Source organism: Rhea americana, unplaced genomic scaffold (genome assembly GCF_003343005.1).
Source record: "Rhea americana isolate MKP2758 unplaced genomic scaffold, rheAme1 scaffold_404, whole genome shotgun sequence".
In the NCBI taxonomy this organism is placed as follows: domain Eukaryota; kingdom Metazoa; phylum Chordata; class Aves; order Rheiformes; family Rheidae; genus Rhea; species Rhea americana.
The window spans coordinates 358,041-382,686 of NW_028186540.1; the positions used below are offsets into that span (position 1 = coordinate 358,041).

At 38.4% G+C, this 24,646-nt stretch overlaps 1 protein-coding gene across 4 annotated transcripts in view; it reads left to right on the top strand.

The window, feature by feature from the left end:
• LRRC38 (leucine rich repeat containing 38) overlaps nt 1-16,365 on the top strand; it is a 62,724-nt gene extending 46,359 nt beyond the window's left edge. For 2 of the 4 annotated variants that reach the window (XR_014897002.1, XR_014897004.1), the window contains one exon: nt 13,653-13,740. Coding sequence is in view for 1 of the 4 variants with exons in the window: in XM_085314480.1 (XP_085170606.1) it covers nt 189-816; nt 13,653-13,906 (882 nt within the window). In the remaining 3 variants the exon portion in view is untranslated. Of the gene's footprint in view, nt 1-188; nt 817-13,652; nt 15,898-15,922 lie in introns of those variants that run through there. The other 2 variants (XR_014897003.1, XM_085314480.1) reach the window with 2 other exon arrangements.
• Nucleotides 16,366-24,646: the final 8,281 nt, after the last annotated feature.

Consider the following 24,646-nt stretch of genomic DNA (forward strand, 5'->3'; position numbering starts at 1 on the left):
CCTGCCTCCCTCTTTCTTTCAGTCATCCTCTCCCTCCCCCCTCTCCAGGCTGCTGCCATCGGATCTGTGATGATATGTGATCTCCTGGATACAACCACACACACACAAGTRCCAGGCACTGCTGCTCAGCTGAGCAAAATGTCTTTCTCTTAGAAGTGGTGCTCATCACAGCTTTCAAATCCTTGACGATGTTGCCATGCTTTCCTTTCTGGCTTCTACCTTTTTCTGTCTTTGTCTGCCTGCTTTTCTTACCCGTGGGCCATTTTTGCCCTGCTGTCTGTAGCTGTATGGACTACCACACTATAGATTGCCGGGATCAAGGACTCCCCAGTGTTCCTAATCCATTTCCATTGGACGTACGGAAACTTCTTATAGCTGATAACAACATTCAGGCAATACCAGCTGATTTCTTTATATTTTATGGAGATCTAGTCTATTTGGACTTCAGGAATAACTCCCTCACCTCTTTAGAAGAGGGCACTTTTAGCAGTTCTACCAAACTGGTGTATTTAGACTTAAGCTACAATAATTTAACACAGCTTGAAGCTGGGATTTTCAAATCAGCAGAAAAACTGATAAAATTGAGCCTTGGGAACAATAACCTGGCGGATGTGGATGAGGCTGCTTTTGAGAACCTGGAACAGCTCCAAGTGTTAGAATTGAATGACAATAATTTACAAAGCCTAAATGTGGCTGCCCTAGAAGCACTTCCCTCCCTGCGGACTATACGCTTAGAGGGCAACCCCTGGGTCTGTGACTGTGACTTTGCCAATCTTTTCAGCTGGATACAGGAGAATGCCTCCAAGCTCCAGAAAGGTAAAGCTCAGTGGCTTACAGTGCAGTATGTGTGTTTCTTTGTATGTGTGTCTCRGAGGGAAAGAGTCAATTGGTCATACTGTCCGGGTGTGCTGCCTGCAGTGACCCAAACGGCGTTTTGGTCAAGCTGTAATTACATRCTTTAAACCATTGAGTCCATTGAAATGATGTTGGTTGCTTTTTAGCGGCGCTGTCCTCCTCCCAGTTAAGAAACAAAATTTAAAAATTAAGCCCCATTAATTTTAATTTATGGACTAAAGTTAATAGGTATAGAAGGGAGCTTTTCAAATTTGGTGAGCCCAGAAGTGATTCTCTTTCAGGTTTTGGTTTCTCTCTGGTAAATATATTTCTTRCAATAAGCCCCTTGAACAGCTGAATATTCTGTGCCAGCTCCTTAAGGGAACTGATTTTTCTCATTTTATTCACCTTCGGTAAAGCTTCACAGAAGAGTTAACTCCTCATTCCCTGTTTTATACAAATATGATTGTCAGTCCTTTCCTAGAACTGCTTTGTTGTGATAGTTTGTGCATGAAACTTTTTTCCAAAATCTGTTTATGGCTGCTTTAAATTGAAATAACGCTGCTTCCCAGTTTTGAGAATCAGTTAAAATGGCTGTGGAAAACCCCCAAATGCAGGACATCTTATCCTGATATTTGGGCCAGTAATTTTCAGATGAGCTTTGCAAAAAAATATATATTAAAACTGCCATGAGTAAGGAATCCAGGCTCTCACTCCACATTTCCCACTTGACCCCCAAAGCCTCTCTTAATCCAGCTTTAGCTAGAGATCACCTCACAGTTCCTGCTTCCCATAGCACTAGGGCATAAACTCATGCTGTTGAGCCACCCAGCTGCTAGCAGAAGGAAAACTGCTTGGAGATTTATAAGGGCTACAGAGGCTGTACAAAGGATCACCTAACATGAAATCACTGGTGTCTGGGCTGTGTCTGAGAAGATTGTCTCTGAGAAGGTGGGAAGTAAAAGGCTGAGCAAGAGCTCAAGAGAATAGGATGAGGTCAAGGAACTGTGTGTTTACTTGAATTCAGACACAAAGTGAGAAAAACACAGCAAGTCCAGAAAGGGATTTCAGAGATTTTTTTTCCTCCCTTCTTGATCACGAGAGAGTCTATAATCACTTAATAAGCTCTTCTATGCTCGTGACCTTGGGTGGCATTTTTTTAATATGCTAGTCTAGGCTGCCCTAAATATTCTTAGCTGCAAAAAAAGCATGCTGGTTTAAGGAAGGAAGAAATCGTTAGAGGAAAATACTTTTTTTTTCCTGTCTGTYTTAGCTGCAAATTTTGTCTTTACTATTTCTAAACCAAACCTGGACCTGTTCTGCTTTCCCCCATGCTCTAGCTAAAGTTTATACTTTGAACTAAATATTTGCCCATCTCTCATCTCAGAGCTAAATCGGAGGTGAACATCAGTTCATTTTCCCCATGCTTTTACACCAAATTCCTTTTCTCTCTTCAACCTCGTTTCATTTATTTAACTCCTTTTTCCCCTAGCTTTCTGTAAGCAAAAACTCTGATCATATTCTCTTCCTTCTCTGACCCTTGACTCTACCCTTCCATCCCTTTTAATGAACTAACTCCTTCCCCTTTATCCAGGCTGAATCTCTGCACTCTGAGTCTGTCCTAGCCAATCTCTTTCTCTTCTGCTATGCCCGTGCTCTTAGGCTTATCTGAATTTATATCTAGAAATCTTAAGTGATTTAAGCTTTCCCATGGTATTACTAGTGTTCCTCAGTGTCATCCAAGGTTAGAGTTTCTTTCTCACAGCATTTTATCTCATCCAAAGTAGTAAGATTTTTTTTAGCCAAGTAGCTTCAAAAAAAAAAAAAATGCAGTCCATTTAGATCTTCTGAAGTTTCAGCTTGATTTGATTTGAGAAGACAGAGAGGTAAGGTGCAAGTATTCAAGCTGGTTTCTTTTATCAGAGGCTTTTTCCCCTCATGGCCTAACGTTTTACTTCTGGGAACAGATTCACTGATTTCTTTGCAATCAGTCATATCAGTGAAATTTAGTGCATATATGCAGAAGAGTGTGCAGACTCAGCATTTTTGTTGCCTATTGTGAGCTACTGCCACAAAAATACTGGCCATCTCCTATAATAAACTAGAAAAGCATTATTCAAGGAGGTGAGGGCAAAACTAAACCCCAAAAGGAAAGATTGTCTCAATGACATTTTAAAACCACTGTCTGCAATTGAGGGCCTTTCAAAACAGTTTTTGGAAAGACCGTGTAAACTTAAATCTTACCATAGCAATTTGATTGCATTTTATACCTGTTTTTCCCAGTTTTAAGTGATGTCAGAATGTTTAACCCATTAAGAACTAATTGCCTTTATCTTTGCCTGGTTATACTTGTCCAAAGCAACATTCAGTTGGCCTTTTTGATATCACAGCTTCCCTGGGGGGAGGGAAAGAGCAAATCACTTAAAGATTCAGCACTCAGACTCCTCAAAGTACTGCTGCAAGACTAGAGACTGAAGAGTACTCTTTGCAGCAAGCGCATCAAGATAAGTAGGGCAGCAAGCATTATGCCTGGAAACACTGCAAAAGAGAAAGACGGACACATTTTCAGGGCCCAAGATAAAAGCTCACTTATCTTGGCTGCATACGTTTCTTTTATAGTTCTATAGCAGCTCAAACATCCGCATTGTGTGGCCTGCACTAATGGAAAACGGCAGAATGGAAAAAGGAATTGGCTGGGGGTTTTCTTCTCTTTGCGTTCTTTGAGAATATGCTGTGATTAACAATGCAGAGCTGTTCCGTAACAGACTATGAAGTTCCCCAGCCTTTAAATGGCAAATTTAGTAACCTGGGTTTACTGAGAAAGGAAAGAATGTGGAGCAGCAACTGACAGTAGCTTTCATCAGTGATCCCCAGCCCTTATATGAAAAGTACAAAGGCACCGCAAAGAACCTAAAAGCTCTGTATGCTGTCAAGTGTGTCTTCTGCTCAGAATGGATTAGAAAGGAAAGGATGTGCCCAAGCAAGAAAGACACACACTAAAGAATTTGTGACTCTTGCTAAAGACTGAAGCATGATCCATGACTCCACTTTTCAAGTGTTGCTGTACTACAGCAGTCCTTCAAGATTCAGAAAGGGTAGCAAGAAATAGAAAAAATGGCCTAGAGGAAATCATTGACAGATTTAAGTTTTAGGAATTAATTTTGATTCTTCACTTCAAATGATACTTAAAGTTTTATGTGCCTTACATGCATGTTTGAGAAATCATTTAAGATGTAACTATTTACTAAACCCAGTCACTGTTCGATGTTTTGATTTTAGCACTGCAGTAAAATGATGTTTGACAAAACTATTTTTTTTAGTCAGCATGATATTTATTTTTCAAGAAGGAAGGCAGTTTTGATAATCTGAACTGAAATCTCAATAGCTGATCCTGAAACTCTCTATTTCTGCAGCCCAGGCCTCTGGAGAATGCAATAATCTGAACAAAAGCCATACTCCAACTCATTAGTTTTGCAAAAGTCAGGTCTGTTTTCTTTCTGGCATGATACCAGAGAAAGCTTGTAAAATTATAACTTACCCTGACCTGTCTGACTAGCTGACTATAAAGTTTCTTCCCAGCTGTGCTGCCTATGCAAATCCAACCTTGTCGCTTCACACAAATGGCTGGGATTTGAATCACTTTACAGATCCCACCATTTGTTCATCCAACCTAAATTTCAAAATCAAGCATTAATTGGCAAGAAGTAAATATTCTCTCAAGCTAAATATGCAGGCAGACTTACTAAGGATCTGCCCTAAAAGTTCTGCAAATTAACTCAGCACTTTACCTGATTTAAAGAAGCAAATGTATTTTTACATGTGTAAAAAGGTATTAAAACAGTTTTCATTGTACTCCAGAACAACATTACATTTTTATCCTTGGGATTAATAAAGGATTAAAATTAATTTATATAATACCAAAATGTAGTCAAAGGAACAGTCAGTGAAGTAGAATGGTGATAAGTGGAGACTACATAACAGACTCTCCAGTGAAAAGTGAAGGGACAAAGCTCTAAGTTGGTCTTGAACATACGATTTGAGGAATTCAAGGAAACTTTGTGTGTGAGATGTCTGCAGTTGTAGTCTCTCCTCTGCTTRCATATATTTGCTCCCTAGTATCCTTTTTCTTCATCAAAAGTGACTGACAAGGCTGAAGTTCTTAAAAGTGGGGATTGAGGAAAGCAGAGAAGGAGGAAGAGTTTGTTTGGACTCCTCTGACAGAAGTAATTAAGAAAAATGCAACTAAAAGTAAGATGTAGTGAATAAAGGGAAGGATAGTTACTGGTTGAATATTTTCTGAATATTATTTATACTTTTGGATATGTGTTGAAATTTTGATTTAAGTGAAGTTAAAGGAAGTTCTCCCTTAAAGTGACCAAGAGTCACTTTAAGTTTTCTTGCRTTTTCTGCTTCAGTGAGGTTAAAAATACTATAAAAATACATTCAGCAATTTCTAATATATGGATCAGCTTTCTTCTGTTTTYAGAGCTTGTGTTGTCTCTTGTTTTATCTCAGCTAAAAATGCACTTTTCCTTCCTTGCCTCACCTCTTAATATAATTTTTGCAGTAATACTCTCTGAAACTTGAGGCTCACTGAGCAAAATGTTGCTGATGGTGCAACAGGTTCTTYTAGCTCTGCCATTTCAGCATTTAAATACAAAAAGATTTAAGGGAATAAGTGTTGTGTTAAAGATGGTGTTTAAAAATCAGTGTGTAATGCCGCAGAAGACATTTCTTGAACCCTTTTGAGGATCCAGTCTTGAGTAAGGGGATGGATTGAGGTAAAATTCAGGTAATCAGAGGAATACCGGCTCTCTGCCCTGGCCACATTAATTTAAATGCTTTTGCAGAGATCTCTAATTTTTAACTTCTGTGAACTTTGTGTAGCTGTGACAACCCGCGGTAGCTGGGGCTGTGTTTGGTAATGGCTAATGCATTTTTAACATTACTTTTAGTCAGAGTTTAAGTATTCCTTGGAGTGTGAATGTAATGTCTCCTTACCATCATCTTGCCCTCATTTTCCTTTTTTCTTTTTTTTTTTTCATTCTCTTCAGTGAATAACTTTTTCAGGAAGTTGTACTGAGTTTCTGGGATTGCAAGAAATAGTCATCCTCTGTGCTTTTCCCACAACAGTGGGATGCAGCAGTGCTCTCCCATCCTTTTGCATTTAATACATGTTCTACTTCACTTCCTATGCGTTGCGCAGATGGTAGATTTTGATACCGTCTTCGTTAAAACAGCATTACAAAGACTTGCAGCAATTTAATAGGAAAGGTTAGACTGAGCATCATGGGTAGAMCAGTGCACCTTGATGTTGCCAGAAAAACTGAAAAATTCGATCAGAATTGACCAGGCGCAGAATTCCAGATAGATTATGCTGCCTTTGTTATAAATAAAGGAAGAATTTTGAACATCTGGAATTAAAGTAGCATAAGTTTAGGCAAGGACTGGGCTCGGTGTTGGATTTACTGTTACAGACAGGATTAGTTGGCACAGTATCAATGCACTGGCTTCCCGCATGCTTCCGTTTACATCCACACCGCTAGAAGTAGAACTAGCAGAACTAGTAACAGACGCCTAGAGAAAACAAGACTTGGTTTCCCTTGCAGAATCGTAGTCTAAGCTAAGGTAAYTGCTAAACCTCATTGGAAGAAAATTCATTGGTGGCAGCAAATCCKACGTGACCGCACAAAGGCCATAGCTAAGACCATGTTTTCCTCCTCTTTGCTCCACTTTAGAAAGCTGTGTGCACAAGACTTCATAAACCCTCAAGAGACCCAAAGGGTGTGTGTGTTTTGGATTTTTTTTTTTTTTTTTGCATGCTAGAACTGATACAAATTCTATTTAGCTAACTTCCAAGAAATACTGTAGCTAGTATCTCCTCAATAGACAGATAAGTAAGTTTTGATAAAGTGACATATTTCCAGGAAAAGATAGTGCATGCAAAAGAATAGGAGGGAAGGAAGGCAAAGGTAGAAAAAAATTAAGAGCAGGTGAAAATGAGACTAATCAGCCTCCTGGAGCAGGAAACTCAAACTGGATTCRGTACTAGACAGAAAGCACTTACGAGATCTAGAAGTAAATCAGTGTAGTAAGACTAATGGAATAACTTTTGCAAGCCAATTTTGAAAGACTCTGCAATGAGGTAACCATCTCTTGCTTCTAGAGATTTTTCTGTAATCTCATTCTAATCTAACATGTTCTCGATAAATTTATTCTGTAAATAAAACATAACATCTTGCTTCAGTAGTCTGGGCACTTCCTGTAGCCCCTATGGGCTCACTTTTGGCTTCAAAAAACATCATAGTTACACAAGAGTACAAGTTTTGTTTGCACCTCTAACCTAACTGAAARCCAGTGGAACCACTGATGTTTTCGTAGGGTCTCCTGTCTTAAAATTCTTTTTTGTACCTATTTACTCATCTGCTGTGCAGAGAAGACTGCCTTAATTTCATGTACTAATATAGAAGTAGAGCAGGCTTTAGCTAAAAAGGACAGACTGTTCTGTCCATTACAGCCGTGCAGTTCTTCCTTGATATCTTGCACATGCTAACACATCGCTAGTACAGAACAAAATAGCCAGTTTTTGGAARGAAATTAAAAGCTCTGAGACATCTCACACGTTCAGCAGCTTTTATTTTGTTCAAGCAGAAAGTCCTAACAGAAATAAGGTTCTCCAACAAGCTTATCAAATCTGTTTCTATAAATATATGCATATGTAAATATACGGTGTAGTATCTTGGTTGTTTTCAGTCAAATAATCTGACTGCCACTGACTTTTCACTTTTTTCCTTCCATCTTAAGGTTTCTTGGAGTACTTTCCTCTTTCACRTATTTGCAGATATGAAGGCAGAACTTGCAGATGTGGGCATCTGATGTTAAGCCTTAACTTATATTTAGATATTGAGACAAGCTGTCAAATATCTTTTAATGTTAATCTGTGAGATTCTGGGGCCCTTGGCTATTAAAGAGTTTATTTAAGTGTCTAAATACAGGCTCCAGTTTTGGTTTTCTGGGGCTTTTTTCAAGCTGTGTTCTTCTGATACCTTGAGGCAGATTCTAATGAAATTTTATCTCTCTTCAGAGCCAATGCCTCTCTCACTGCTTATTAATACATCTAAAACATTAGTGACAGCATTTAAGTAGACTGAAGAGAACTGTAGCTGGAGGCAAAATACCGTACAAGAAATAAAATGCCACATTTAAACATTTCAAGTCTCTGTAAATTACAATGTGACATGAGAAAGCAGCTAAAGGGGCAAATATCAGTTTAACTTTTCCCAGAAAAGTTGAAATAGCATATTAGAGTGCTTTTACAGTTATTGTATGGACTGTAATGAGCATATGTTGTATTTAGCCCCTTATTTTCTGCTCACAAACAACCCATAAAAGCTTTCTTTTTCAGGATGTATTTCTGATATATATCAGTGAATATATTAGGGAGCATTTGTATTATCTCATATCATTGTATGTTACGAAACTATTAATTCGTGTAATATATAGTTTATATCTATATTTTTAAAACTCTGTATCCAAAATAAAGATTTCCTCACTCTAGAGGGTTAGCAGGCAAAGACCAGGATATTGAAGTAAGAATGGATTTYAGAAGTTTTCCTATGAAAGATGCGGTTGGTATAGATATTAAATCCCTAGTAGTAGGAGTAAGTAAACAGAAATACATATAGAGTCCTCAAATGAGAGTCAAGTAAACACAGGGGTGAGTGATGTCTCCTGCTGCTTTTTTTTCTGGCTAGAGGAATGCGAGACCAGAGCACAATGCAATGTATCACCACTCAGGGTGTCTAGGGAGAACCCATATCAGGTCCAAGAGCAGGCAATTGCGGTGCACTCCATGGTGCAGCTGGTGTGATGTTTGAAACCTGCTGGCCAGACAGTGCCTATGCCAAGCACGGCTGACTCACGGCTACAAAATGCCAGCAGAACACTAAAGGAACTTGATCCCTGGGGATTTATGTTCTGTTGAGATGGGAAGATTAGGACAGTCGTGACTTTGTGTGTTCACTAATTTGCAATGAATTTAATTGTTATTTGTATATATTTTTATATAGACTGAGAGTTTCTGAGTTTTCTGAGAGTTTCATTTTTGCAAGGAAAGTATTTTAGCCTCTGACTCTGCAAGACAAGTGGGGCTATGCCTAGTCCTACAGAATCAAATTTAAAATCATTTAATTAGGATCTGTCTGCAGCTTAAGTACAATTTGTTGTCAAATTTTAAATCCTAGATTCAGGGGAGGTATCTCAAAGTCATGTTCTTCCAAAACCTCTCAGGGGACTTCTTTGAAATTTTCCCTGAAACCCTTCTGTATCATTTCTTTATAGACATGTATCTTGTCTCTTTTCAAAGCATACTCTTCATTTAAAGATGCAGTTCTAGAGCTCCAGCAATTTCACACTCCCTATGTTATTTAGGTTGTCTGTTCCTTTAGGATACAGACCTGTATTTTCATCTTTATTTCCAGTGTCAAAAGACATGCATATATAGAATTTAGTACGTGGCCCTTGACTGGAATGTCAAATCATTCCCAGTTTAAAAGCAAACAGTAGCTCACAGTTTGCCAACATAGTATATCTGCTGCTTCAGAGGAGGTGGCCGAAGGATGCAGAACGTGTGGCATTGTCCTTGGGACGGCTGATGTGATGGCCCTGACCAAAGTAATATAAGCCACATATTTTTAAAATGCACTTGTATCATTTACAGATTTGTTTGATATGAGAAAGCAACTCTTTGAATGTATTGTGGGAGCAATAAGAGATGTATAACTATCACTGATGGTTTTCTTGCTGCACCCAAGATTTAAATATCAAACTTCCTTGAAATRCCCTTTTTCAGGAAGCCTGGTTGGTTTTTGGTTGTTTGCTTTTAAGAAATAAGTTGAATGAGGTTTTGGAGAAAATTTTCTAAAATATTATAGAAATCAATGCCATTCAAGTGGTTAAAACATGTGAAAGTAGAGCACTAAAGCGTTATCTTATCCTCCAGACATCTTGTGTGGGGGGACAGGTAATTTGATTGAGCCAGTCTATATGTGGTGCAATTACCCAGAGGAAAAAACTTACAATTAATATTTATCACTTTATGTAGGCCATTCTGTTCACTGTCATGCAGAGGGTGCATGATAACCTGAGATTACTTTCTGCCTAAGTAAAGAACAAAATCGGATTCTGTTCTCTAGGCATCTCTAGGTGCATATGTAGTAGGTAATAGGACAGCTGGAGTACACAATATCAGTTCTCCACACATGCTGGAGTCTAGTTTCACCATGATAAGGGTAACCTGGCCTAAAATAACGTGAAGAAAGATTTTTCCATATTGCTTTGGAAGAAAGTAGTGAAATAATACTGTTCATATATCATCTTAAACGGCTATACATGTGACCATATTAGAGTGTTTTCAAGCAAGCAGTTAGTAGCTATGATGCAATACCCACTGCATTAGCTGGGAGGAGAAATTCCTAGTGGAACCAGAAATATAGCTGCTAGTCTTGCTACTGTTACACATAAATAGTCCGTTCCAAATTCTCTTTGGAGTCAAAATTGGAATCTGTATTGGCTTTTGCAACAGTGTCGTGGTGGAGCAAAATACCTGATTAACAGAACCAGATGGAATAATAAATGTTATGTCTCCTTCTGACGAGTTGTCTCTTGCTGACATGCACTTCCACTGAGCTCAGCAGTCATTCTAGGTAACTTCCAGCACAATTTTAGCAGACTGTCTTGTGTGTGGATAGAAGGGGTCAGTTCATTCTGCCTTGTTGAGAAGATGGTGCATACGCAGGGTGGGTGAGGCTGTGGCTGGCAGCTAGCAAGGTCTCAGGATTGGTTTATAACACTATTTTGCCCATTGGCATCTGTTATTTTCAGTGACTAAGAACTCTACAAAACTTGAGGCTAAACTAGCACATTACAGTGTCGGAGAATAAAGCAAGTGAAAAATTCCCATCTAATCCATTTGGCTTGAGAGCGTGACCTAGATTCCAGTAMCCACAGCTACACAGAGAAGAACTTTTTGTTTCTTTTTGTTTTATGATCAGACTCACGATCATCACAGTACAGTGATTCTGATTGCAAAAATATCCTGTGTGTGACTTGGTATGTTGCATATTCTTTTCTCTTTGCGTTTTGTGCCCTGTGATGGTAGGTGAAAGTATCTGGGAACAGGARCAGAGCCTAAAGTTTTGACCCATGGAAAAAATTTGATTTGTAAAGGGAGCTCTTGCATATTCCTCTCTAGAATCCTTGGCAGATGCTACCATACTAAGTTATTTCTAGAGACAGATTATGCAGGAAGTAAAACTACTTAGAACAATCCTTTTCTTTTGGAGTCTTAATTTTCCCTCTGTCTCATACGTTTTTTCTCTTTCCTTCCTTGTTGTCTAAAAATAGAATATATTAACTTAGATCTGATATTCCTGCTCACTAAGGCTTTTTAGTGCTGCTCCAGCAAAGAGATCGTTTTAAAAGCTCACAGGTCAGACAGTAAAGAGTTTCTTTTGCAACAGGCCAGAAATAAAAAATGTAGAATAGTTCGCAGTCACCTGTATGCTCATTCTTTCAGCATGTGGTGAGGATGGCACAGCTGCTGTGAAAAGAGCAATTCTTACAAGTTCTCAACAGTTACTATAGTGGTTTGTTTTGTAGGAACAAAGTTGTATGGAAATTTGTTTTTTCATTTTTAGCTACAACTGAAGTGGAATTTTTGTAGATGCTGTTTTCCCTTGGAGAAGACCAGTTTGAGTATTCCAGAGTCTTTATGAAAAGAAAATACGGCCTCAACGCGCAACTCTAACTCACTTTGCAATAGAAAACTGTACAAGATGCACGAGTGCTCCAGTATGTCAACCTATATGCAAGACACGATATATATGCATACTGCAAGTCCCAGATTTCTGAAAATCTCAAAGGACATTTGAAACTATTTGTCTCTCCTATCTTTCTGTCTAAGCCCCTAGATAGGAGATTTCAGAGGTCTGCAATGCAAGTTGCCTTGCCATCTGGCACATGTCTCCAGTACACTCCAGGCTTAGAGAAAAAAAATATAGCATGTATTCCGGTGGCAGTTTGCCTGGAGGAAACCATTCAGCCATTCATAGGCTGTTGTGCTGTTCTGCTGGCAGCTTGTATTATGTTGTGGGTGAGAGGAACGTGAAAAACAGGGAATCAGCAGAACTTCTGACAAATAAGGCAGATATTGYATGGCTTTTAGGGATCAAAGTGTAGTGTGATCATCATTTCAAGGTTAAGTAAGTCAGAGTGATAAATGGTCTCTAGCAGACTTAGCTGAGCCCCCTCTGTAATCAGCTAAAACTCCCTCTCAAGTCAGTGTAACACCTGGGCTGGATCCAGGTAACAATTTCAGCTTTACACTACAAACCCTGTGAGCCTGGGCCTGATAGTAAAACTTCATACACTGTAGCTATTCAGCCACCAGACAAGTGGGATTCAAAAAAGCAGAAAGAAACCTTATCATGTGTCCCTTAAACAAAGTGACACAGTGTTTACATGGTAGAGCCGTGGCAGAAATGCCCTGTACGCTGCGCACGCACGAGAATGCAGAGTCAAAAATTGGGGGCCCAGTCTGTGTTTGGTAGCAGACAAAGGAAAGTGTGTATTAAACCAGCAGCAATTCTCGGGTCATTAATACTCAGTTCTCATATTTSTCTTCTATATTCATATCAATAGCAAGCTAAAACCTGTCTTGCTTACAGCTATACAGAATTAATTCACTTAATTATTTGCTCCATCCAAGCCCCATTTATATCATCCCCCTTTTTTCCCCTGCTGTGTGTGGAAGAGGGGGGACATGCAGTAAACTGTGTACTTTTACTGACCTGTACCAAACTATAATCTCACCAATTTTTAAGTTTGGAAWTTTTTTTTGCTTTCACTGTAAAGAACTCAGCTCTAGGCATTTTTCAGTAGTGCATGGAGGAATAAAATTTGCCAGTCAGCTTATCTTATAACAGAGTTAGAGAGAAAAGGTGAAAGCAGATCACAGAGTTAAACAAGTACCCATCAAAGCTAACCTGTGGTTTTGATCAGAATAAGAAGAGAAGTGTGGTTTTGTGCCTTTAAAAAGGTAGTTTAGAAGATAATATAGAAGGTCCTAAGGTCTGGAATGTCAGTATCAAGGGGAGTAACACCAGGCAATACCTTGCAGGTCCTCATTCTTAAAGGAAAATCGTTTAGTTTCCCCCAAAAAACATTACAAAACATTGTAAAAGGCAATACATGCAGAGGACCAACTCAAAGCTCTTGTGATTTTGTGAAATGTGTGCTGCAGCATATTCAAGAGCCCTGCTTTCCTCACTGTCAAGATCAGAAGTCTGTCAGAACTCATGATTTCTCTCATCTGGAATGTATTCCTGTATTTTCCCCTGTGAAAGTCAGAGTGCAAGGAGGAGGAAAGGATTGATATGTGCCTGAGTGTAACCCTGTTTTGAAGTCAGAATGCATGCTTGGATACAGTAGTTGGGAAGTGCTTTTGGATATTCAGATTTAGATGAGTCACATGTTCAAAATGCATATTTAAATCCTCAAATTCGTTGTCCCAGGTCATCCATGATCTCCTCAAAGGCTAGAGGTGAAATAACTCCAGAGACCACATGGGGAGCCTATGTAGCAGCCCTTGGAGTGCGTCAGAATTTGTTAAACTATTTYCTGAATTGCACGTAAATTCATGAATCTAGAAATAATTCTGTTTTCTTCAGACAATTTTGTTCAGCCAACTGGTCTCTGTCCTGAGCAACAGAAGGATTCATTAGTATTCCTCTGAATTTTCTCTCTCCTCTTTTTTGCAGGTCTTCATGAAATCCAATGTTCCCTGCCTGTGGAAAATAGAAGAATCTTTCTGAATGAATTATCTGAGGTCAGCTTTAGTGAATGCAAATTTAGTTTGTCATTGACGGACCTTTTTATCATCATCTTCTCTGGAGTCGCAGTCTCCATTGCTGCTATTCTATCAAGCTTCTTCTTAGCAAGTCTAGTACACTGCTTCCAAAGATGTGCTCCCAGTAAAGATGACGATGATGATGAAGAYGACAGCGAGGACTGAACTTAGTCTATATATTTAAATTTTCTTGGTTTATAAGTACTAGATGAGTAGCCAAAGTTTAGGAAGAAAACAAATAGAATAAAAGCTTTAAACGTGAATTAAATGAAATCAATGTATAAGGTTCCGATCTAATCTCATGAAGTTCGTGGGTAGGAATTACAGTTTGCATCTGAGACTGTTGCAGTTTTGCTTACCTGTGTGACCTGATGGAATGAGATTGGATTGATTTCTATAATGCTTAATCAAATACTACATTTACATTTGGAATTTAGAGGAAGAAGGGGGAATGGCAAAAAAAAGTCCCAGTGTTTTGAAAGACTGACAGTTTCCAGATTGTTTTCTGATCAGTTGCAGATTYCTGTAAGTGCTTAATAGATCATTGTAAATGCAATTTAAAAAGTACTGACTACGTGGGAGTATTTCAGCTGGAAATACGGAAACAATTTTAAATAGTGTCCTCCCTAGAGATAAGTAGTGGGATATTCTGGTAAGCTCAGTCAACTTTTGGAATAACAAAGCGATGTTAAAATGATTCCTAGAACTGTAGAAAAATTTGTAGGAAGATTGGCATTTTCTCTTTACAGATGTTCTCTATATACATCCTCAATTTAAAGTCAGTTACAGGCATCATTCAGACAAAAAAAAAAAAAAAAAGAGAGAGAGAGATTCTATAAGTGAATACTGTTCTAGATCTGAGATCTGAGTCATTAACTGCTGAACTGCAGCTGCCTGACACCTTATGGCACGTATACTAACTATAACATTCTTTTGCATTTTAAATGTAATGTAGTAAAGGAAATCCCTTCTCTGTTATTCTTAGGCACAAGTAACTATTGCAGAATCCAGTCCATTTAATCATTTTAAAACACTAAGGGCTATATTCTGTTCCTTGTTGTACCAGCGTAATGCAACTGAAATGAACACCGTGCTCCAGATTAGCAACTGTATAAACAAGAGTGGAATTTGGCCCTAAGATATTCTGACTGGATTATAGATTTGTCAGCAGTTGAGCTCTTCTATATAATGGTAGATATTTTTGTTAAAATGAAAAAAGACATTTACTACAAGAGATTTTTGGAATAGTGCTGGACAGCTTTTTAGGATAAGTATATTTTTAAAATATTTGTAATGGAAATATTTTTTTAAAACTCTGAGTATTTAAAGTACTATCTAGAATAGTCATGAGGGCTTAAAGTAATATGTAGTAATAAACAGTCTATAGACTATATGCTGTTATAGTAAAATTAGATCTGATAAAAAGTAGCATTTATTATCTACTGTTAATGCTATTATTTCCTAGAAAAACACTCTTTGGTTGTAATATTGCCTTGCTTAGTTAACATGAATGGACTTCTGTGGACAGTTAGTTCCAAATCTCTTGTATCTATTCAGTGTGCTAATTGCTCAGGCAGACAGGAGKGGAATTCACTTTGTGCATTAAGGGTAGTACAGTCCAGTAGATAAGGTACAAGATTAGGATCACAACATGTGGGTATTGTCCCTGTCTAACAGCAATCAGCTAGGTGACCTTCAGCAAATCACTTTCTCTGTCTGTGCCTCAGTTTCCCTACTTATAAAATGAAGATCATAATGATTCTTTTTTAAGTGCTTTGAGCTATATAGCAGGGGGAGCACTGTACCGGGGTATATACAATGATTATGTACATTAGGCTGAAGCAGAAGATATGCCATAGGCCTAATTCTAGTCTTACATCAGTGAGACTTCACTGACGTCGGTGGAATTACTTCTTATCTACACTATGCTGAGGTCAAAACCAGGACCAGAGTATATACTTCTGTGATAGCTCTACAGCTTTTCAACTTGACTTAATGTTACTATCATAAGATTATTATTTCTGAAAACACATTGAAACAAAATTAAGTGGGATAGCAAAAGCATATGCTATATCACTACTGTCTTACACTGTTCTTACTCTTTCAAGAAAAATGAAATGACGTGATTTTCACTGTGTAGTGCCATGATTATAAATAACACAAATATATTTATAATTACAGCATAGACATTCATTTTTGTTTGTGTATGGATATGAAAAAAGAGAAGTTGTGCCTGGTTCTCTCATTATTTAAAAGAAGTTTTTGCAGTATGGATGGAAATATACAACTTAGTGGCTGCCATGTGCAGTTCATGCAGTACATTCCCTTTGCAACAAATACGGGTATGTTATCAACAGTTTTATATTTAGAGCTGTGCAAATTGTTCGGTCATGGAACAAGAAACTGGGTCACACTTTTTTGCCTGCAAGGTTTATTATGGATTCAAAACTTGTGTCTAATTAGCCAAATGATTTGTCCTACCAAACTTTCCAGTGAGCCTTCTGTGAATGTTTCAGCAAATTTCTACCCTTTTGCCAGTAGCAGATACATCATTTTGTTTCAGTACCTATGAGGCTTAGTAATTTTGCTGAGGTCACATCTCAAACTCAACTATTTTGACTGGCTTCTGCTCTTACTTGCAGGTTCATCCTACCATGGTGCCTCAAAATGAAGATCTAAATTTGTTTAGAGTTTGTAGCTTTTGTTCAACCCAACATAAAGCCCTGAAAGCACTGATTTTATTTGGGAGTTAAGTGCCACTCAGAACAGCAAGGAACAGACCAAGCTGACACCCACATAATCCAGTGCAAGCTGAAGAGCAAAGTTTAGTAAAGCTTTATTTATGAAGCTGTCATTCTGGATACTCCATCACCTCAAAGTGATTTTTCAAAGTATGTTGTTTTCTAGATAAGAAAGTTTCATAGTTTCTTTTCCTACTACATAATGCGTAATTAGTAAGTATTGATCTCAGGCAGTTAGCAATATTTTCTTATTGTAGGTATCAGTAGTTACCTACTATTAATATTGATTTTGTATAATTCTAATTACCCATAAATGAGACAGAACTTGGGTCTAATTCTTAGTGGGATTTTTCTTCTCATGTAATCTTTGGAGTAAATTATTCCCCTCTTGGAGTGTTTCCCAAGTAGTGATCAGCATGGTGATCCCCTCCAAAACTTTAAAAGCAAATTCCATCATGAGTAGAACTAATGAAAAAGTAAGTGTCTTGAAGGCTGCATTATCATCTTTGCAGCTTTACATCCACAAAGATAGTAGCATGGAGCTAACTCCTAACTTTATGGAAATGGGAAGTCTTCCTGTGAAAGGATGCTTCTGTGGATATATGTAGTGAGCATGCACTCTCTTCTCAGACTACACCAACCCCATTAAAAATAATGGAATTGTAGTATTGCCACATGTAAGAGCTGAATTTAGCTCCCTGTACAATACATAGCTGATTTGAGAAGCACTGCCTGTATGTTCTTATAAATGTGCAGTAGCAAGTTTGTCCTCATTTACAATTTCCCTTCTAAAATGGTATTACTTTTGCAGTGATATCTCCCATGAAATAAGCAGACATTTTACCTGCTTCAAGGGGAAGAAAAGATATTATGCATGACCCAGATAAAATGTTGCAGGCTCAAAGAGCCAGGAAGCAGCTGTTAAATTGCCTGCAGATACGTCTCCTTGATGAAATGCTGGATCTTGGTATGTGTGAGGATCAAAAAAATGTGCAAGAAAGCAAATCTGCATAATGTAATTGAGATACAGGCTCTGACTTTTTAAAAGCATGCACATTGGTTTACAAAAATGTCTAATTCACAGAATATTAAAATAAAGATCACCTGAAGCAATTGTCCAAACCTGGCGTTTCATGCTCGGTGAGCTAACRTTTTTTTGAGACAGCTTCATTCTGACTGATTCTTATTCACTTGTGAATATGAATGGATCAGGTTTTGGAGCAACATAAAAAGATACTGGGAAAGAACCTTGAAGGGATGGTTTTGGGAACTTGTAAATTGGAGCATACTGCTTGTCTTCCTCAGATGTATAGTACAAGGTGAGCCACTGTGTGCTGACAGCTGAAAGGTAGCCAGAGATACTTAGTGATAACCAAAAATCATCTCCTCTTCTGGCTGTGGGAAGAACTGTGTGCAATAAACTTTATGTGTGGATAGGGTTGTGTATGTTTGTGCAATAGGAAGAGGGTGTGTGAATAACAACACTAGAGCTTGCTGTAACTATTACCCTTGTAGACAGCATCAATGGAACAGCTGAAGCCTGATGGGGATGCTGAGCCTGAGACAGTCCTTCACCCCTAGCGGAGGTCCCTCTGTGCTGGCTTTCAAACCCATGGGAGCAACTCTATGCAGGACCTTTTACTGATTCAGCATGTGCTGCCTACTACGTGAGTAAATGACTTTAGTTTCTAGGGCTGATAGCTGGCACATTTTTGACTTAAACCCGTGTCCCCCAGAATAAAGGAGCAGATTTGGGGAGAGTTGCTGAATCTGGCCATTCCTGTGAAAGGTATCATTGAACCATGTTTTAATTTGTGGTGGTTTTACTAGTTTTACTGACCTCTAGTGGCAACTGAGACACTTCACTGTGGAGGTAAGTCACTGTTATTCATTGTGATGAATGTATTGTTAAAATGTTGAGTGTTCACGTACAGTTTCCCAAAAGAAATGAGAAATATACTTTAGGAAATTAAATTCCTTGGACAGCAAGATCTGCTATGGACTCTGAGTGCCAACCAGCCTGTAATATTCATAAGCCACCAGAAACGTTTATTTAATGTCCCATCTGTTAACAGGAGTGCAAYGCAAACTTATCATAGAATTTTAGAAAATAGCTATGGACAAACTGCAAATATAGCATTTAATCCACTGCCTTCCTTAGAACAAGATCAGCATTACCTATGTTATTTCCAACATTTAAGGAAAAATCTAATTTTGCACTTGAAGCAGAAAAGAGGGTATTATGTGATTTGGGCTCTGTTTAAAATTAAAGTGTAGACTGCATAAGTGCAAAGCATCATTTACTTGTTTATTTAATCATTCTGCAGTGGTTGAACRTTGTAATACTACTTCCTACAGTGCAAAAGCCTTTGTAGAAAAAGCATACACATCAGTCATTCCTTTCTTAGACTGAGCTCGATACTCAGGAGCCATTTTGACGAGGGCGATGAGAGGCTCCTTGTGAATGTGGAAAGGAGCTGAGTGTTCCAGGTGGCATAGTGCGATTGCTGTAAGCACTGCAACTGGCTGGTTACAGGATTTGCACAGAGCTGCTTTCCGATAAAATTATTCGAGTTTTTATTTGGTTCCTACTCTGATCTTGCCTGCTTCTTCCCCCATTGTGTCTTGATTTCTGTTCCTTGGTATCTCAACAGCATCTAGAACAACAGAATTCCCAGCCTGGTACTATCTCTGCATAGTACAATAATATAAATCCTAACAGCAGTAACTTACTAGCAGACTAGGGAAAACACAGTTTTGCTTATAGTGACCTATCATCTCTCTGTAGTTGCAAAGTGTTAACAGGAAGCATCCACTGGATTTTAAGCTGACAGGGAGAGCAACAGGAGAGACCTTCTGTTCAAAACAGAATGCCTAAATTACAATGAGTGTCTCTAGTTCCCATGCACCAGATTTCACACACAGCAGTGCCATGAAGTTGCGTCGATTTGTGTAACATTGTGTTAGCAGTGTATGATGTGTGTGGGGGGGGGTGAGCTGTCAAAAAACATGAGTAAACACTTCAGAACAGCCTTTTACTTCTAGTTTTGAGGAAGATGAAAAGTTTGGAGGAAGGTGAGCAGCAAGTATGGAGTGAAGCCATAACTATAGTGCCTTAACTATAAATTCAGGAATGTTATACTATATGACAAGAAAATGACTGCAAACTTAACATTGTTTAATTTATATTATTCCTTGAGGGAACAGAAGTCACTAGACCAAGGAGTTTTTATTGTTTTCAGAAAAAAAATATTTTATGTAAGCTAATTTCTTCAATATTACCATATAGGATGCAGTTTATTCACCACTGAGTAGTGGTRTGTTTGTGAGAATGTGTACAAGTGCATCGGAGGAAGTAATTGCTTTCTACTGAACCTGGAGTATGCTTTGACAAAAATAATTTTAGATGTACAGTGATCGTGGTTCTAATTTCATTACTAAATTTTGTGGGATCCAGTCCTTATCTGGTAAAAATTGGCAGGGTTCCACTAACTTTAATACTACTGCACTAAGCTGATTTACCGAAAGAGGTTGCTTGTTGCCTGGAAAATGGAAACTCTACAGCTTTCTGTGGGCGTTAAATATTCTCTACATTTTCACAGAGGAAAGGAAGAAAATATCCAATGCTATGTGGGCCTTTTACAGTGGTGGTCGGTATGTACATTAGTAACCTGAGTTTATGGTTCTGTAGTAGAGGGTGATTGTTAATTTTATTTAGGATTGCTGGTGGCATTCTTTGGAGACTCTGTATTTTCTGTGCTGGGAGAGGCCATTTAGTTCTTACAGATTCTTTCTGAATTTAGTGGTATTGCTCTCAGGTCTGTGAAAGGAGGATCTGGCCCTGTTTATCAAAACTCAGCTGCAGTCTTGTCTGTGTTGCTAAGACAGCAATGTAGTTGTTGCCATTCTAAGCACATTCTCTCGATCTGATAATCACTGTACATCTATGTCCTAGTTTGTTGATGGATTTATAATGAATGTCTTTAACCTCAGCCTACCCAGCCATCTGCTCTGTGATGCAAGCTGAGATTTCAAAGCCATTTCTTGTTTCAAGGTGTCTCCTTGTAGTCTCACAGAACAAACAGTGAGTCATCTCCTCCCACCAGAATGAAGAAAATTTGTAACCTACCTCAGTGCAAATGACCAGTAGGGAAAACAGGTTGCACGGAGTGCCTCAGCCAAATAGGGTAATAACCTTTGCACTGGGGAAAACAAGGGATTGCCAGAGCTAGTAGTGTAGACGTACGTACGTTCTCAGTAGGGGCGGCAGAGGGGGCTGGAGTCACGATTACATTAGCCAGGCTTGTGAGGGGTAAAATGATGTAGAGGCAGACAGACGTTTTTCTGTGAGCCTCCCTAAAATGAAGACGGCTGGGAGTCAGATGCTTGTTTCCTATTTTGTTGCACCTCTCTGCTGCAGACTTCAGAGCTATGTATTACTGCACTCATGCACCAACTTTTAGCGTTACTGCTTCTCAGCCGAATCACAGAGAAATGACACGCTAATCTCAAGGGATGCGTTAGGTTATGGGAATGTTTAACTGCTATGGAGTATGAATGCAGGAACTTTCCTGCAYGTGATATTGATGGTCTGATTAAAACAAGAATCAGAGATAATTGTTTTGTCTGGACTAAGCTATTCGAGGAGTAGCTTTGCCATCCTAATTTAATTTGCTACTTCTCCAAATGTTATATCAAATGACAGGGATTTTTGACAGATTCCTTGATTTTGTTTTGCTTTTGGAGGATCTTTGCTTTGAGATATGGGGTTGTTACTGTTACCTAATTTTCATCTCTGCACCATCACTGAATGCGCAGTTTGTATGGCAGTACATGTGTAAGGTAGCACTCCAGCATACAGCAATGCATATAGTATTTAACATACCTTCACATACAATAACTACTGGTACTGTACTACACAAAGCCTAGTTTTTCTGTACAACCCATGGTCACTCAGGGAATCGGTATCAAAACTAGATCTGAATAGAAAAGAGGAGTTTTCCAATTTACATATTCCTTGACCACTTTGAGTCTTTGAGAACCYGATCTGAATCGCACTGCTGCTCAACAGAAGACGCCTCCCTGGCTTTAGTAGTTACTGGATAGGATTTTATCGAGTGAAATGCCTTTCAGTTCTTCTAAGGACATAGGTATATATTCATGAGAGGAAAGCTTGCCGTTCAGTTAGTTGCCCATTTGCCCTTGCCAAAATCTATCTATTTTTTTCTTAGATGGAGAAATTCAGACTCTGCTATTGTCAAGCAGTACTGTTCCTTAAGCCTACACTGCATGCCCATTTTGCAGCAAGATGGAGACCCGGCCCYACACCTACAGGCAATAGGGGAGACCCTGCATATATTTCATCTCACAAAGCCTTTATTTGAAATTGTTGATGAAATTCTCTCCTCATCTATATCATATTTTTATCACCACAGATTACCACGATTTCTTCTTAAACTTCTGACCACTTTCTGTTTTCCCATTTTTCAGAAAGGAGAAATGTCAGCAAGGGTACTGTAGTCACATCACTTCATTAATGAGAATAATTTGGGGGTTCTAAAACTGCTCTCTTCCAGTCTACTGCTGTCAGTAATGAGCCTTTGTCAACTCTCTAGGATTTTGATTTGTCKTCTTTTGCAGTGCTAGAAAATTAGGGAAGTCCAATGTTAACTAGAAAAATATAAGACTCTGTCTTAAAAACTGCCATGTAAGATTTTTTTTTTTCCCCTGGTGTTCCCCCCTGCTGGCACTTTCAGATGAAGTGATTTAAAATGGATGTGATATTAAAGCTTTACTATAGGGTTTAAAATAAATGAAATGCTGTCAGGACTTTAATAGTAACAGCTGTTGTGGCCTCCAGCTGGACGATAGACTTAATCGCTTAGTCAAATCCCACTTTCCACAGCACTGCACTTGCTTTCYGTACCTCCTGCCCTTTCATCAGAACCACAGCACAAACTCGACAGCAGGATTCTATCAGGGAGCTAAGAGAAGAAAAATCTCTTACTCTGAATTGTCAGTACAACATGCATCAATCAGCTGGGTTTACTTTACCTGGAACATGCTTCCTGAAGTCCCAAGTTAAGATGGAACAAGAGCTCAGGCTTGAAACTGTGCCCATCTTATGCAAAATACAGGTAGTAATGTGTTAAGTACATTGGTATATACTTTACAGCTATAAAGCAGGGMGTTTTGGCATTTGGTTTGGTAGGAGTCAGACGAGTAGCTCTGAAGGCAAAAGTCCTATCTTCTGAGACAGCCTGTTGTGCTGTTTTTCAGAAAGRAGGAGCTTCCCTACTCGGTATAGATTTGAGTATTAACTGTGTTAAGTTTGCTTTATGACAACTGTAGGTTTAAAAAGAAAGGACTTGTCATTACTGACTTTTAGGCTAGCACTATCTCTTTAAGCCAGTCCTAGGAACCAGCCATTTCAAGTGCCAGAACTCCAACTGGTGAAACAAATTATTTCCAACTCTTTGAATCATCTCAGAAAAAAAGTTTGGGGAGCTTTCTTTTTGACTTTGACCAGATTTTAAGGAAAGAGCTAAGCAAAAGAGTTCAGTAAGATTTCATTTGGAGAAAAACTGAATTTTTTGGTTGACAAAAATTAWTTTTTTTGTTTTGTTTCACTTTCTTTTTATGCCTTTTTATATTTATTTTTAGTGAACTTGAAAGCAATATTCCTCTGATTTTGTGCATCAACTACCAAATCAGTAAATCCATTATTTATTCAGGTCTGTTCCTGTTTTCTACTCCCAATAGTGACTTAATGACTCGGCTGACTTAGTGAGCAGCTATGGACAAGGCAGTTAACCTTTCTATGCTGCGTTTAACCATCTGTAAAATGGATATGATACTACTTACCTGCCTGACACAACTGTTCCGAGACTTAATTTTTAATCAGGCTCTCTAAACACTTCAAGCTCACTGTACAAAAAGTGTGCTGAGAAGCAAAATAATTTTATTACCTTATTATTATCTTTATAAGAATTACATTTCAAAGGGTAATATAATATAAACTATATCGATATTCTAGATACCATATCAAAGAGAAAAGAAAATTTAAGCATAAGAAGAGATGTGCAGACTTTCTGACAGTCTAGGGTTCCTTCATCCCTGTTAATTATACATGTGGTGCAACTTGTTAAGGCATTTCTAAAGGCATGTTGACACAACCTCAGACCTCTGTCCTGGCACAGTCTYTTGTATTAATTTAACTCCAGGATCAGAAGGGACTGGACAACCTAGTTGAAGGCATTTCTATAACAACCGCCGTAGATTGCCTTCAAGAAAAGAGACTTCCTGTGTCAGTGAGAGAGAACAGGAAGTAATGGTACACCTGCACGGGCAGCTCATTATGAATAATTTCTGTGGAAGGCCCTGGCGTTACATTTCAGGCTGATTGCCCGTGTAATATGACCAGAAACCCTTCTCAATTATTCCTCTACCTCTGTGCCCTCCAACAGTTTCAGAAAATGMTTACAAAATACTTAATTTTACTAATAAAATAATTGAGTCATTCAGGAGTTATATTTGTGGTCAAATATTACTTACCTGTAACAATCAACATMCATAGGAACTAAGGATGAATAGTATTTGAACAGATTGCCTGTTATACATTACATTATTCAAGGCTTGCTTAATATTTTTATATTAAAGGCAAATTTGACTGTATATGTGCTTTGCAGGCACAAAAACAACACTAAATTATTGTTATTACTGTTCATTTCCCCGTTAGTGGAAATGCAGTGTTTGAAGAACAATTCTACTATGAGAATTGACTGCATGTATGGTTTTATGAAGTTTCCTTCTTCGTGGCATACCAGAACCTCAAACCAAATGTGTATTCTTTACAGGGGAAAAGCTATTTTCTTATGACTGGACAAAAGTACATCCTGAAAATTCCATGGGTCAAATTGTGRAAATTTCTTGAGGCTGTAGATAATAAGGTTGTAAAGAACACCTTAAGGTCATATGAAGCTATTATAGTAGATGTAATAATTAGGAAAGTTTTATTACCTTTTTTCAGAATCACTTAGAAAATTAGACTTTCCAAATACAAAACTGCAGCCTAGCTGGACTGGCCTAAATTAAACAAAAAGCGTCACTGAAGCAGACATCCACGCTGAAYGGCAATTCTGCCAATATGAAATGCATTAGTTTG